This window comes from Oryx dammah, unplaced genomic scaffold (assembly GCF_014754425.2).
Source record: "Oryx dammah isolate SB20612 unplaced genomic scaffold, SCBI_Odam_1.1 HiC_scaffold_10, whole genome shotgun sequence".
In the NCBI taxonomy this organism is placed as follows: Eukaryota; Metazoa; Chordata; class Mammalia; order Artiodactyla; family Bovidae; genus Oryx; species Oryx dammah.
In genome coordinates, this window is record NW_024070194.1 from 72,589,090 (window position 1) to 72,603,978 (window position 14,889).

The 14,889-nt window shown below is 42.8% G+C and overlaps 1 protein-coding gene across 2 annotated transcripts in view; it reads left to right on the forward strand.

Annotated features, from left to right (window-relative positions):
- KIF16B (kinesin family member 16B) overlaps positions 1–14,889 on the forward strand; it is a 289,681-nt gene that overhangs the window by 142,758 nt on the left and 132,034 nt on the right. For both annotated transcript variants that reach the window (XM_040248276.1, XM_040248274.1), the window contains exons 13-15: positions 11–130; positions 1,172–1,223; positions 2,754–2,891. In XM_040248276.1, coding sequence (XP_040104210.1) covers positions 11–130; positions 1,172–1,223; positions 2,754–2,891 — 310 coding nt within the window. The remainder of the gene's footprint in view (positions 1–10; positions 131–1,171; positions 1,224–2,753; positions 2,892–14,889) is intronic.

A 14,889-nucleotide genomic window follows, 5' to 3' on the forward strand; every position in this document is an offset into this window, starting at 1 on the left:
CTAATTCCAGGAACAGACTCTGGCCCTAAGGAAGGAAGGGATTGGGGTTGTTTTGGACTCCGAGCTGCCCCATCTGATCGGCATCTATGACGACCTTCTGAGCACTGGCATGATCCTGTATCACTTGAAGGTAGAAACTGCTTACCTGGAACATTCTCAGTTTGGTTTCAGCTTTCCCTCAGACACTGGCAAAGTTTAGTGTAATACTCTGTGTCCATGAACACGCTCTGACGGTAAAGAATGTGCAACAAATCCTCGAGCTCTTTGGGGATTTTCAGCAGTTCATTGGGATTCTCTGGCATTAGAAATTCCTGTTTTATGTAATCCTAAATGTAAATGAAGATCCATTCCCTTTGCCTTCTAATTTGTAGAACCAGTAAGAGGGAGGTAAGGAACAAAAAGACAGACTTAGGAAGAAGAGCTACCAGCACCTAAACTGCGATTGCTTGTATGTACAGTTTTCTGGTCCCTCAGGTTAATTATGAAGTTGTGTCTGAAAGTCACTCAGTCATGTCCGACTTTTTGCGTCCCCTTGGACTGTAGCCTGCCAGGCTTCTCTGTCCATGGGATTTTTCAGGCAAGAATACTGGAGTGGATTGCCATTTCCTTCTCCAGTGGATCTTCCTTAACCAGGGGTCGAACCAGGGCCCCCTGTGTTGCAGGCAGATTCTTGAACCACTAGGTCCCACCTACATGATTGGGCCTGCTCCCAAACAGAGTAGCCCTTTCACGAGATAAGAATTTCCTTATCCGCATCAGCAGTGGGCTCTTTAACCTTGACTTCAGTATCTTTTCTCTGATCCATGACTTACAATGGGAAGAGTATCATACTGTGTTTTGCGGGCTCCCCTAAACCCTATGTTTAGACACAAAGAAACCCCTGACCGCTGGAGGAGAGACTTGTTGGAAAGGATTGGGAACAGCTGTGGGATTGCAGTCACGGGCAGGTTACTGGTGCCGAAACAGGAGGCCAGCCTTGCTGAGCCCTGAGCCTCAGGAGTCCTGTGTCCTTTTCCGGACACCATGCGCTGTGGTTACAGAGCCTCGGGGGACTCTGCCTAGACCAGAGCTCGTCCACCTGGCAGCAGGTTTCTGGGGCTTCCATGAAAGATGGAGAAGAGACCATTCTTCATGTTCTTCCTGATAAATTTTGCTTGGCTTTTCTCCCTAGGAAGGTCAGACATATGTCGGCAGAGAAGATGCTTCGACAGAACAAGATATCGGTGAGAATCTTTATCAGCTTCGTCTCCCCAGTGGTTTTTAAGAAATCATTTAATGAACTTGCTTTTGAATGACTGACTTTGAAGTAATTATGAAAAAGAAAACATTTCAAATGCAGCATTGATCAGAATGTGTGTTTCCATAATTTTGAACTCAGCTCGAATGACCAGCGCCGAACGCTTAGTGAATAGAATGGAGCTGCGAATCCTTTCCCCAAGCCCCAAAGGCCTTCTGTCTTCAGCCAAGTCTTTCAAGTGAGCTGTTCTTTAAACCACTCGGCTCTTGTCGCAGTGGAGATGTACGAACAGGTACAGATAAAAGATAGAAGATCCTTCAATGGGAAACCCTTCACACACAGGCGATGACAGAAAGTAGGGTACACACATGCCCAGCATTCACACACACAGCCTCATTTCCTGGCTTTTCCCACAGTCTCTGTGAGGCACCCTGCTAACCAGGGCTGTAACCCCTGAGCCCAGTGAGGTCTTGTCAGGCTTTATAGCGTAAATTAGAGCGTGCCTGTGGTGATGGTGGACTGTGTGTCTGTCTGTGTGGTGGAGGGGCCAAGGTGGGGATTGGTAGGGGAAGAATTGTATCTTTTCAGCTGGCTTTTAGAAATGCTGGCAATGAACTTGATTTCTTGCCAAGTGTAAGCTATTAATCAAGTCCACGTGTATTTACTGTTTCTCGTGAACTCGGGAGAGCTGGAAACCAATTCCTGGAAGTCTCTGGGTGAAACTAAGCCTCAGGCCCCTTCTTCTCATCGTTAAGTTATGTGCTGACCTTAAGGTTTGTTGTACGTGATGCTAAGTGCCCAGCGCACGTGTTTTCTGTGAACAGGAAAGTTCTGTTCACAGTGCAGGTGTGTGGAGCAAAGTGGAAGCTATTTGCTTTGTGCTTCTGAGCAGCTGGCCAGGAACTATGCCTGAAATTGTGTAGGTTTCTGTGACTGGGGTTTGTGTCTGTGCCTGACCATGTGTCACAGGGAGGGTGGTCAGGTGGGAGTAGGTAGCCCTTGGCAGCCGCACGCAATGGGAGGTCTGTGGAGGTCAAGTTCACCTCAGGACTTCTGGAGCCTTCTTGGGCGTCCCAAGATTCATGCCCTCCCATATTCATCTTTCACCTTTGGTCTGTGCTCCTGGAGTGCAGTGTCAGTAAGAGTGGAGGTCACAGTAAGTCCTTGAACCACGGGGCCATCTCTCCCTTCCATTTTACCGGGACCTTCAGGTAACTGGAGGAGGAAGTTCATTCAGACTCAAGCAAAGCGTGTCAGTGGTAATCAGCTAAGTCACGTTACTCAGCTGTTTTTTTTTCCTGAAGATGAAATCCTTTGTTTTAGGTGATATCCAGACCCACTGAGTGACATGCAAGAGCTGGTTCTGTCAGTTGATGCCGTGAACTCCTGAAGTTCAGTTTTCTCACTAAACATAAGTGTTCCCCTCACAGTTCAAATTGAGAAAATAAATGAAGGTTGGGAATCATTGGACCAGGTACTGAAGGACATATTTTCTTCCTTTGTTTTTCCATCTCAGTTCTTCATGGCCTCGACTTGGAGAGCGAGCACTGTATCTTTGAGAACGTTGGGGGGACGGTGACTCTGATCCCCCTGAGTGGGTCCCAGTGCTCTGTGAACGGCGTTCAGATCATGGAGGCCACACACCTCAATCAAGGTACTGGCTTTTGGTTCTCAGTTCTTTGTACATGTCTTTTCTTAAAAACAAGTTGGCTAGGTAATGGGGAACGTGTGCATTCTCGGACTAGTTACTGTTCAGGTATAAAAAGGATGAAGACTGTTGGCTTCATTAGACTCTTTTCTGTTTTGCTGGAGTATTTCTTTATAAAATGCCCGTCGTCTTGTTGAGTTAAACTTCTGTGTTGTGGCTTAAAAGTTACTGCTGCTATGGAACTATGACTTTAAAGGAATTTATTAAGTTAAGAAAAGTGCCCTTCAGGTGCAAGTCCTTAACACAATGGCTTCTTTTAATGATTTTATTACCTTATGTATATTATTTTTATGACCAATTATAACTATAACATACAGGATCTTGTATAAAATCTTTTTTTTATTTTGAAGTAATTTCTGTATTACAGAAAGTTTGCAAGGACTTTTTCAGGTCATTTGAGAGTTAATTGCTCAGCGTCCCTGAGTACTTCAGTGTGTTTCCTTCAAGCAGTGGTGTTCTTGTACATAATTACAATGCAGCCATCCAAACCGAGGAAATAACAGGTGCGTTCCCACCACCTGATTTCAGACACCCTTTGAGCTTGGCCGTTTGTCCCAACAGTGTCCGTTACTCAGTTGCCACGTCTCTCTAGTCTCCTTCAGTCTGGACATGTTCCTTGGTCTTTCCTTGACTTTTATAACCATGGCAGTTTTGGAAACTGCAGGTCAGATACGCCGTTGACTGTCCTGCATGAATGCAGAGTTTATCTGATGGTTCCTTGTGATTTGACTACTGTCATTTTTTTGACAGGAATGTCAGAGAAACGATGCTGCATTTTTCTCATGTCTTGTTACCTGATTGCTATCTATCGCATCACTGAGGGTATTCATGTTGATCATTTAATTAAGGAGCAGCATGCTAGGCTTCTTCACTGTGAAGTTACTCTTCCCCCCTTTCTAGTTGATAAAGATATCGGGAAGGTACTTCAGAATCATAAACATTCTGTTCTTTCTCCTGCTTTCACCCTCTGGTTTTGAAATCAGTTGGGGTTTTTTGAGGAGGGAACATGGTCTGATTTAATTTTTATTGTGATGGCTGCTATGTGCTGATTTTCTTCTTTCTGCACTTATCAGTTGGCTTTTTACTGTAAGAAAAGAGCGTTCTTTTATTGCTATTTATTTATTTGTTCATTTATTTAAATCAGCAAGGTTACATGTGTTGCTATTTTATTGGTAAGTTTGGTCATTTTCTATTATTGCTTATTTTGATGCTCAAATTGTCCTGGATTTGGCCAGTGGGAATTCTTTCAAGTTGTTTTTTTTTGTGTGTTCTTTTGGTTTGTCCCTATTGTCTGTGATTACTTCCTTACTTTCTGACAAATGAGGTATTCCAGGCTCATCTTTTACTTTTCTGGAATCAGCCAGTTCTGCTTCCTTTTAGTGGAGAGTGGGATTTAGAAACCAAGATCTGGGCACCCGATGTGCTCATTGCTCATCGAAGTGTTGCTGCTCATCTCAGAGTTAGGAAAAATGTTGAGTGTGTGTATAACATATACAACTATACTTCTGTATCTGTTTATATTGATACATTGAAATATCTGTATTTCAGTACCTGTATTTCTAACCAGGAGTTCATACCAATACCTCTAATTCCAACCCAGCACCATAGAATTCTTTCTAGTTCTCTCCTTTTTCTTATTTGTAGCCCCTTTTTTGGCGCTGATGAACTGGACTCCCGTTATGTAAACAGCACCCCATCACTTCTGCCCTCTCCTCATTCTAGGACCCTCCTCTTCTTGCTCAGGCTGTGACGCCCCACCCTGGGCCACCAGTGCACTCGCCCTTCTAGGGCAGACACACCTTCCTCACCTCATGCCGAAACGGCCTTCCTTTCCCAGTCTGATGCTTGCTTTGTCTGGCCCTGTCTAATGGCTTTCGTACTGAACTTTGCAAGAAGGAGAGGAAGAAAGATGTCGATATTATATCTTAAGCCCTTTTTGGTATATTATACATAATTTTTATAGTTTTTCATGGTTACATACTATAATGTATCTGTGATATAGGAATTGTACAGATGGGGTCTAGAAAGCATGTAGTTTATCGGTGTTAGTGAAGTTATACGAGAAATCAGTTGCAAGGAGTTATTTTAGAAACAAAGTGCATGGAGCATGGACAAAGGTGATCATGCTTTCTTAGGAAGTACATAGAGTCCGTTGGAGACATTCTAAAACCAGCTGATGGAGCACCTTCCCATGGACCATCTCCAAATCATCCACCCATTCATCTAGCCATTGATGTCTCCATTACTTTTCACTCAGTATTTTCCAGTTTCAAGGTTAATTGAGCTTGGGAGATAGCTGGTGCCCTGGAACTGGCCAGGAAGGCCCAGGGTCAGCAGGAGTAGGTGACCAGCCCAAACAGAGGACACAGTGAGAGTCTGGTGATCATTACCAAAGCAGCGTTCCCTGCTCTTTTGCAGCCAGGACAACGGCCCTGGCAATAAGGGCAGCAGTGCTTGCCAGGCAGCACTGTTAATCGTGGTGAGAAGCTGTCTCTGCCCTGGGCCCAGAAAGTACCCATAATTGGCTGGCAGACAAGACGTCACCATGTAAGGCTCTTCAGTGGCAGCCCCTGCCTGGGAACACAGGCCCTCGTGTGAACAGCAGGGCTAACTAGAGGGCACACAGCTGACAGATGACCCTGCAAATGAATTCTGTAACTGGATCTGGACCACAGCCAGACCACCTGGCTGTCCTCTGTCAGGGCCTCAGGACCTCAGGTGAGGGTCCTGCTGCTGTTGCTTCAGGCAGCAGGGTGGTGCAGGGGTCACGATGAGAGGCAAGGGATGTGTCTCCATGTCCAGCAGAGACCTCTGTGCTGGCTGCGTCTCCCTCAGTTAGGTCAGATGGAGGTGCCCTTGTGACGATGACTGTGTTTACCGTTACAGAATTTTATAAGCAACTTGTACTGGTTTTCAATATCCTTGTTAATGCATGAGTACACTTCTGGAATCATTTTGAAATATCTCATGCTTCTGAGGTTCACTGGTGTATAAAGTGTAGATCTAATTTAATTTTTCCCCACATTGGTATGCCATTAGCATAAACCTTCCCACCACCTCCCTTTGAAGAAACTTAGTTTACCAAAAGTAAAAAGTCATGTCTATTTCTTGGCTCTCTACTTTGTTCCAGGACTCTGTGTTTCTACTTTTGTGCCTTTATCACACAGTTTTAATGCTTAATGTGTTATGTTGCTGTTGTTACCCAGTTGCTAAGCTGTGTCCAACTCTTTGTGACACCATGGACTGCAGCACGCCAGGCTTCGCCTGTCTTCCACTATCTCTCAGAGTTTGCTCAAATGCATGTTCATTGAGTTGGGGGTGCCATCCAACCATCTCATCCTCTGCCGCCCCTTCTCCTCCTGCCCTCAATCTTTCCCAGCATCAGGGTCTTTTCAAATGAGTCAGCTCTTTGCATCACGTGGCCAAAGTACTGAAGTTTCAGCTTCATCATCAGTCCTAGAATACTTCTATATTATATTATAATATGCTATAATGTCTGTTTTTATCTGGGTAGTTTTTCTGCTATTCATGCCTCTGAATTTTTTCAAAGAAATTTTAGAATTGTTTTGTTCTACTAAAATGTCCTTTGAGAAGTTAAGATTCTAATTTCATTCAGTTTGCTCACATTAAAAAAAAAGTGTATTTCCGTCTTGACACTTGGGTTTATTCACTATGCCTCTTCTCATATTTGAATTTTCATCTATTTTCTCCAATAAAACTTTGGAAAATTTTAATTTATGTGTTTGTTGAACTGTGTTTATTCATGTATACAAAATTCTGAACATAGCTGTGTACATTAACTGCTCAAAAACAGAAAGGAAAAAACCCTTTCTTATATTTATTCTATAATCATCTGTTTTGATCATTTGGGGCACAAAGGAAGATATTGACTTAAAACTGGGTGGAAAAGAGGCCCGCAGAATTCTGTTGTCTGGCTCCAGGCCTTCTGAGTGCATTGTTCTTCTAGATTCAGCCTCGTGTGTCTGTGGAGTCACTCACGGGGCGTTAGAGAAGGAGTCATAGTTGAGGTTGGTTTGGGGACATTCTCCAGCATGAGCAGTGCTTGAATACACATAGCCCACAGATGCCGGTGTCGACTGCTGCGTCTACCTGGCTCTGTTGTCCAGCCAGCAGGCAGTCTCCTCCTGTGCCTTCCCTGCTCCAGCCGTGTTTCCCTGGAGCTTCTGGAACTTACAGCACCCACAGTCCTGGCCACTGGATGCTGAGAAGGCTGCTGAGGGGATTCCAGTGACCACCTGCCAGGTTACGGGTTAGTCTCTCGTGGATTTTCCTGGAAGCTGACTGTTATGTGTAATGATGTTTTTGTGAGAAATTGATTGCAGAATTCTAAACAACATGCTGAAAAGGGGACTTTTAGAGCATATCTTGTTTCATATGTGAACAGCCTAAAATTTAGTATTTGGTATTGGAGTTATCTTCCCATCATCCTGTAAAAATTACTAGCTTATTCATTTAGTTCATGGAAATGGCTTATAATTCCATTGTTGTTCAGTCATTAAGTCATGTCCAACTCTTTGTGACCCCATGGACCAGAGCATGCCAAGTTTCCAAGTGTGCCCACATTCTCATCTATTGAGTCCGGGATGCTATCTAATAGCGTTATTCCTTCATCATTCCATGGCTATCTGTTTGTGTAGTGATGATTATGTCTCTGGTTCTCTTGTGGAATGGAGCATGGAAGGTAAATAATAAATGTATCTCCTGTGCAGCGTTTTCATTAAGTGGTTTTTAAATCTTAAAACTTATAAAGTCCATCTGAAAAATATGCATATTCGAGATTTAGGAATGGCTAGAACTAACTTTCTGAACTTCATATTGAAGCTATGACTTGTCCTAGGAAAGTAGGGGTCCTAATTGGCATTCAAGGTTAACTTGAATTGTCAGGATTATCTTCCCCTTCAGGGCACTCTTAATTGTTTATTACGCTGGTGGCGTGGTTTTCAGACCTGATGGGCTGAGTTCCTCTGGAATTCTACTTTGTTGCTCAGCCGCTTTCTCAGTGTGGATGTCAATGAAATTGACAGAAAAATGCTAAAGCGTTAAAACACAGTGCATTGAATATAAATGCCACAGTAGGTCTTAGGGCAGAGAAATGTGAGCCCACTTTATGTTTCAGGGCATTACAGAAGAGAGGTAAAATGGTAACTTAAAAAAACCTGCACACTTTAAGACTGTAAGATCCCTTCAAGGGAAAAACATGTATTTTTCTTCGGAAAATTAAGGGTTAGAATTCTCCATCTAAATTTTCTTGAATTTTTTGTTTTGAAGATTACTAAAGTAAGAACTGAAACATGTTTTTTAAGCAGAGAAAATATGATATATTGTTTATGGTTACCAAACAGGTAGCAAAAATAGAAAGATATGAATGAGACACATGCCTACTTCAAAAATTTTGTTGAAGTATAGTTGACTTACACTATTGTGTCTAATTTCTGCTATACAGCAAAGTGACTCAGTTATACATATGTATTCTTTTACATATTCTCTTCCATTATGGTTTGTCACAGGATATTAAATATAGTTCTCTGTGCTATACAGTTGGGCCTTGTTATTTATCCATTCAATAATCCCAGACTCCCACGCCATCCCTTCTTTACTCCCCTCTCCCTTGGCAACCACCAGTCTGTTCTTTATGCCGTGAGTCTGTTTCCGTTTCATACATATGTTCATTTGTATAGTATTTTGGATTCTGCATCTAAGTGATATCGTATGGCATTTGTTTTTCTCTAGGTCCATCCGTGTTACTGCAAATAGCATGATTTCATTCTTCTTAATGGCTGAGTGATATTCCATGTTATGTATGTACTGCACCTCTGTTTATCTGTTCACCTGTCGATGGATATTTAGATGGCTTCCATGTCCTGGTTGTTGTAACTGGTGCTGCTATGAACGTTGGGTGCATGTATCTTTTAGAATTGTGGCTTTGTCTGGGTATATATCCAGGAGTGGGATTGCTGGATTTTACGGACACATGCCTATTTTAGAATAGTGTTAATCTTTGGAGAGAAGTGGGGAGGGGCTTAATCAGGCAGGAATTCAGGAGGATGTTCAGCTATAAGACTTTATTTTTAAAGGAAAAAAAAAAAACCAAACTCCTCAAAAGGTATATGCACTTTATTAAAACCTAATAATAACAAGGACACAGATTAAAAACAGCAGGGTATTCATACTCCAAAAATGACCTTGGCTTTTACTCATGAAGCCATTTTTTAAAAAATTAAAAAACTTTTTTTTCATGAGACTATTTTTAAGTAAAGGTATCAAGAACAGAGACTGCAGATATTAAAATATAACATGATTTTACTGTATTAACTCTGCATTTGACTGGATTTCTGGTTCACTATCAGCTTCCTATCTTTTTACCCGTCTCTAGTATATTGTTGGGCTTCCCTTGTAACTCAGTTGGTAAAGAATCCGCCTACAATGCAGGAGACCCGGGTTCGATTTCTGGGTTGGGAAGGTCCCCTGGAGAAGGAAATGGCAACCCACTCCAGTATTCTTGCCTGGAGAATCCCATGGACTGTAGCCTGCCAGGCTCTTCTGTCCATGGGGTTGCAAGAGTCAGACACGACTTGGTGTCTAAACCACCACCACCAGAATATTGCTGGTGCTTGCATGCTCAGTCATTCAATTGTGTTCAACTCTCTGTGACTCTGTGGACTGTAGCCTGCCAGGCTCCTCTGTCCATGAGATTTCCCAGGCAGGAATACTGTGGTAGGTTGCCATTTTCTTCTCCAGGGAATCTTCTCAACTTAGGGATTGAACACACGTCTCCGACATTGCAGGCAGATTCTGTATTACCGAGCCACGTGGGAAGCCCCAGTAACTATTGCTGATACTTGGTATTTAAATGTCTCTTTCATTAGTATATTAGTAATCATTTGGAAATGTGCTGGTTAGGCTGTGCTATTAAAGAACACATCATGTAGTAATTCCCATTTCCTTATAAAAATCACTTAAGACACTTGTGAATGTCAACTAATAGAAGATTTATCTGTGTTTAGCAGATTGTCACCATGGCAAGGGAAATTTTTTTACCTGTATCAGTCAACTGCTTTAACTTCATTCAGATTGCATAAATAGTAGTTCCTTTGCCTTAATTATCTGATCAGTTCAGTTCAGTTCAGTTGCTCAGTCATGTCCGACTCTTTGTGACCCCATGAATTGCAGCACGCCAGGCCTCCCTGTCCATCACCAACTCCTGGAGTTCACTCAAACTCACGTCCATCAAGTCAGTGATGCCATCCAGCCATCTCATCCTCTGTCATCCCCTTCTCCTCCTGCCCCCAATCCCTCCCAGCATCAGAGTCTTTTCCAATGAGTTAACTCTTTGCATGAGCCTTAATTATAGGAATGTTTTAATCTGGTAAAGTCATTAGAAAGAAAAGTATTTGCTAATACTCTGAAAAGTAACTGTGATGACATGTATATTGTATATGTCTAGAACGCTGCACCTGAAGCTTTTCGCCTCTTTCTTGGGTCCTTCTAGGGACAGTGGTAGGATTTGCAGCGTCGCATCGAACCTTGCTCTTCAATGGGTGTGTTCTATGAAGTGTAGTTTCCCTCACTCCCATGATTCCATAGAAAGAGGAGGCCTTTGCCAGAGAATGCGTTGACTCAGATGTCTAATCCCTGGGTCTTGAGTTGTTTTTGATAGAGTCTCAGACCTTAGTTGTGTTTTTTTTTTTTTTTTTTCCATTTTTTCATATGTTTAATATGAAATGTACAAAAAACAAATGAGGTATCATTAAAAATGTATTTCAACATTTGTCCTATAATTTCTAGGAACTATTCTTTCTTATTTTAATTATTTTTTTTCTTTTTATTCCAGCATGTATTGATAGTCGCTAAACATAATGAATTTTCCATTCAACATCAGTGGACTCCGCTGGTCTTGCTGGTTTGTCAGAGCCATTGCATGCTCACCTCTCCCGTGAGCAGTGCTGCACTTGAAGTCCGTCCAGGGACTCCACCCTTCGGTGCATTTGAATGTGTCATGCTTCAGCGCCAGAATGTACTTGCGTATATTCCAGCTCTTGGAGGGAGCAGGTGGAGTGGAGCTCAGGAGCCTTGATAGCATTCTGATCTGCTGAAGGGCTGCTGTGAATTGTTCAGTGACAAATTACAAAAGAATTTTAGTGCAACTAGAAAGAGAGATGAATTTTTGAGCAGTTTAGCCAAGCTGTCTGGAGAACGGAAGAGACCTTCCACACTTCACAAAAAGCCAGCAGATCACACTGTCTCATCTCCCCTTCAACTCCCTTGCACTTGCCCTTAAGCTGTCATTAGATGTCTTCCTCTAATTGGAGACCCGCAAAGCTGACACCTGTCACTTGCATGTGTATGATTCCTTCAGTAGAGACTGTTGAGCGTCAGAGACCTAACTATTCTTAAAGACTACACCCAAAGCCAGCGGCTCTTAGTGTGTCCCCAGATCAGCACAGTTGGCATTGCCTGGGAGCCTTTCAAATTGCAGTTTCCTAGGCCCCATCCCTGACCCACCCAATCAGAACATCTGGGGATGGGCCCAGCAATCTAGATTCTTTTGACCCCACAAGTCCTTTGGGTGACTCCGATGCACACTCTAGTATGAAGACCGAGGGTAACCACACATTGCTGCCCCAGGCTTTGGCCCAAGAGACAACCGTTGGTCAGTTTCTTTAAACCCTTCTCTTTTCTTGTCTGAGTCATTACATTTATTACTCGTGATCTCTCACAGCTGAGGCAGAGGGTGCTGCTCCACGTTGGGCAGAACCAAAACTTGTCCTCTAGAGCAGCTTCAGACTGATGAGAAAGGAGAGATTTACCCAAAGCTGAGTTCTGAAATGAATGAATTTGTCATAATGGCCCTTGGTGAAAAGTTGACTTAGATATACTTGGGCCAAAGTGTCTAGTGAAGAATTATCTAAAGGCTGGAAAGTGGGTGAGGTGGGGAGCAGAGTGGCGGGAGAACAAGTAACCTTGGCTGCTGAGTCTTGGCAGGTTTGTAGCACTCCCGGTTTGGCAGGGAGTAGCACACCATCCCAGGCTGGTGGCATGGATTTTCTGCAGAAGGTGCTCACCAGTCAGGGGAACAAGAACGTATTCAAGGAGGTGAAGGACAGCCCAGTTTTTATGTAGTCCAGAGGAGGCTTGAGGGTGAGATGTAAAGAAAAGGAGTTGATGCAGTTAGGAGACTGTCGTGTTTAGGGAGAAGGGGGCATTTTGGAAGAAAGGCTAGAATGTGGACAGCTTGGTGGGTGTTGGAAGCAAGAGCTGAACAGTTGAGATTGTTACTGACCGAGTAAACTGTATTGCTGGTAAGAGAGAGTATGAGCTACTAGGTATGAATGGAAAGAAAATGACAGTCAGCCTCTATACGTGGTTTTGCATCCCAGTGAATCCAGCCAACAACTGCAGATTAAAACTATTCAGGGAAAAAGTTCCAGAAAGCAAAACTTGAAAATTTCCATGCTCTGGGAGTTATTTACATAGCATTTACATTGTATTTACAACTATTTACATAGCATTTACATTCTGTTAGATACTCGAAGTAAGCTGGAGTAATTTAAAGTGTACAGGAGGCTGTGTGTAGGTATATGCAGGTACTAGGCCCTTCTGCATAAGGGACTTGAGCGTCCTGGACACTGGTCTCCCTGGGGGTGGGGGGAGGCAGTGCTCTGGACTCAAACCCCCGTGGATATTGAAGGGCCACTGTGCTGAGAGTTTGACCACTTGGGGTACTGTCTTCCGTTCAGTGCCGCAGAATGGAATATTTTATTGTCTACTGTATCTCCCCCGAGGTTTTAAGAGGAAAAGATTCATCTCCCACTCACCCCACACCCACGCACATGCAACTAACGATTGCTTTGGCAGGGATGGCACTGGCGCGTCTTGAAATTTTATAAAGCTTCACACTGAACCTGTGTACACAGTTGGAGCAAATGATCCTTGTCGTTTATTTGGCTAGAAATCTCAGTAATGAAGACTGAAAATCAGTTTCCTTTATTCTCCAGAGTCCCAGAATCTAATTTGCAATTTTCACTTCACCAAAAGTGAACAAGGGGCTTCCCTGATAGCTCAGTTGGTAAAGTATCCGCCTGCAATGCAGGAGACCCTGGTTCGATTCCTGGGTCAGGAAGATCCCCTAGAGAGGGGATAGTCCACCCACTCTAGTATTCTTGGGCTTCCTTTGTGGCTCAGCTGGTAAAGAATCTGCCTGCAGCGTGGGAGACCTGGGTTTGATCCCTGGGTTGGGAAGATCCTCTGGAGAAAGGAAAGGCTACCCACTCCAGTATTCTGGTGTGGAGAATACCCTGGACAGTCCATGAAGTCACAAAGAGTCTGACACAACTGAGATGAAGTTAAAAAAAATAAAGTAAAAAAGTGGTTTATCTACAGCAGGAAGTTGCAAATCCACATTTGAATATAAACATGGAAAAGGAGAGTACAGGGCCCAGGTGGCTTTTTGGTAAGGTGTCACATGCATTTACATCCTTCACAGATGCTAATAGGCCATCTGATGACAAGCTTTGTACCTGCTCTGCTTCATGCCCAATGCAAGTCACTCACCTGAGCCAGCTGTCAGCCCAAGCCATGGGACCTGTGAGAATTCGTTAGCATTCATGTAAAAATTGCATACCCTCCACCGGCACCATGACACATCTTAAGTCTTCCCTGTCTTGCTGCCCAAAACCCTTTTTGAGATGGAGGGAAATTGCTGTATTTCAGGTGTCTTAAAAGCCAGTGTTACAAGAGTCCGAGACCTAGGACATGTTATGTTATGTTCTTAAGTATTGGCACGTGAGTGGAGATTAGACTCTGTCAAATCTCCTAATTGGTGCTGTCATCCTAACTTATTTTAGTGTTAAGTATTTTAAAGATCTTTTATATGGCTTAAAATTAACATATACAAGGAAAGTTTCTTTTAGCTTGAACTAGTAAATAAGAGCTTCACCTGTTCTGCCTCACTCAACTTTTCATTCCAGAAAATTTTTCCAGACAAGAGCTTTGCTTTTCTTTTTTTTTATCTTTTAAACTTTTTCTAAAAGTTATTTTTAATTGAAGGGTAATTGCTTTACTGTATTGTGCTGGTTTCTGCTGTACAACACTGGGAGTCAGCCGTAAGTATACATATATCCCTTACCCCTTGGGTCTCCCTCCCACCCCGTCATTGCACCCTGCCTTTCAGACTGTTGCATCGAAAACGAATACCTGTCCTTCACTGAGCGTGATTGAGCAAGGCGTTACATTTTGTGTATGTTGGGGAGGAAGTTGCTGAGGAGGGGCTTTCAGAACTAGGATTAAATGCACAATTTGGAGCCCTGAAGCAGAGTTTCAAATGGTTCCCTGCTTTTTGGCCAGGAAGCTCAGATTACATTTGACCATGCCCTTTTGGGAATACAGTTGTCTTCTGTGTTTTTATTAATGGTAACTCAGAATGAAATAATTCAAACACCATCGCCTCAGAAATATTTATTTGACACCATTTGATTTCAAACAGTTGATTTATTTGGGCTGTAGCAGAATTAGAAAAATCTCACATGAAATTTGAGGACTGTATAATAGTGATATTAATGATTATTATCACGACACTCCTTAGAAATCACTAGAAATGTGTACGTGATTAATTTTTTTCAGCGTGCCTAAAATATTAAGATAGAAAATCTCCTATGAAGCCTTGTTCAGTGGTTTCCTTCACAAGAAACGTCAGTAAAGCTGTTTTTACTGTTAACAAGTGTCTTTGTCTACCTTTTATAATGTTGTTTCTGCTCCATCCCCTTTTAAGACTACCTGGGATTTGTCTGTCCTCAAGTATTTAGCAGGATCTCAACGGATCTCAAAGATGCCATCATATATTTCAAGGAGGTTTAGCTACACTCTGAACATGCAAATTAAGTGCATCATAGAAAGTCCATCTGCTGTGATTAATCGCATTAACCTC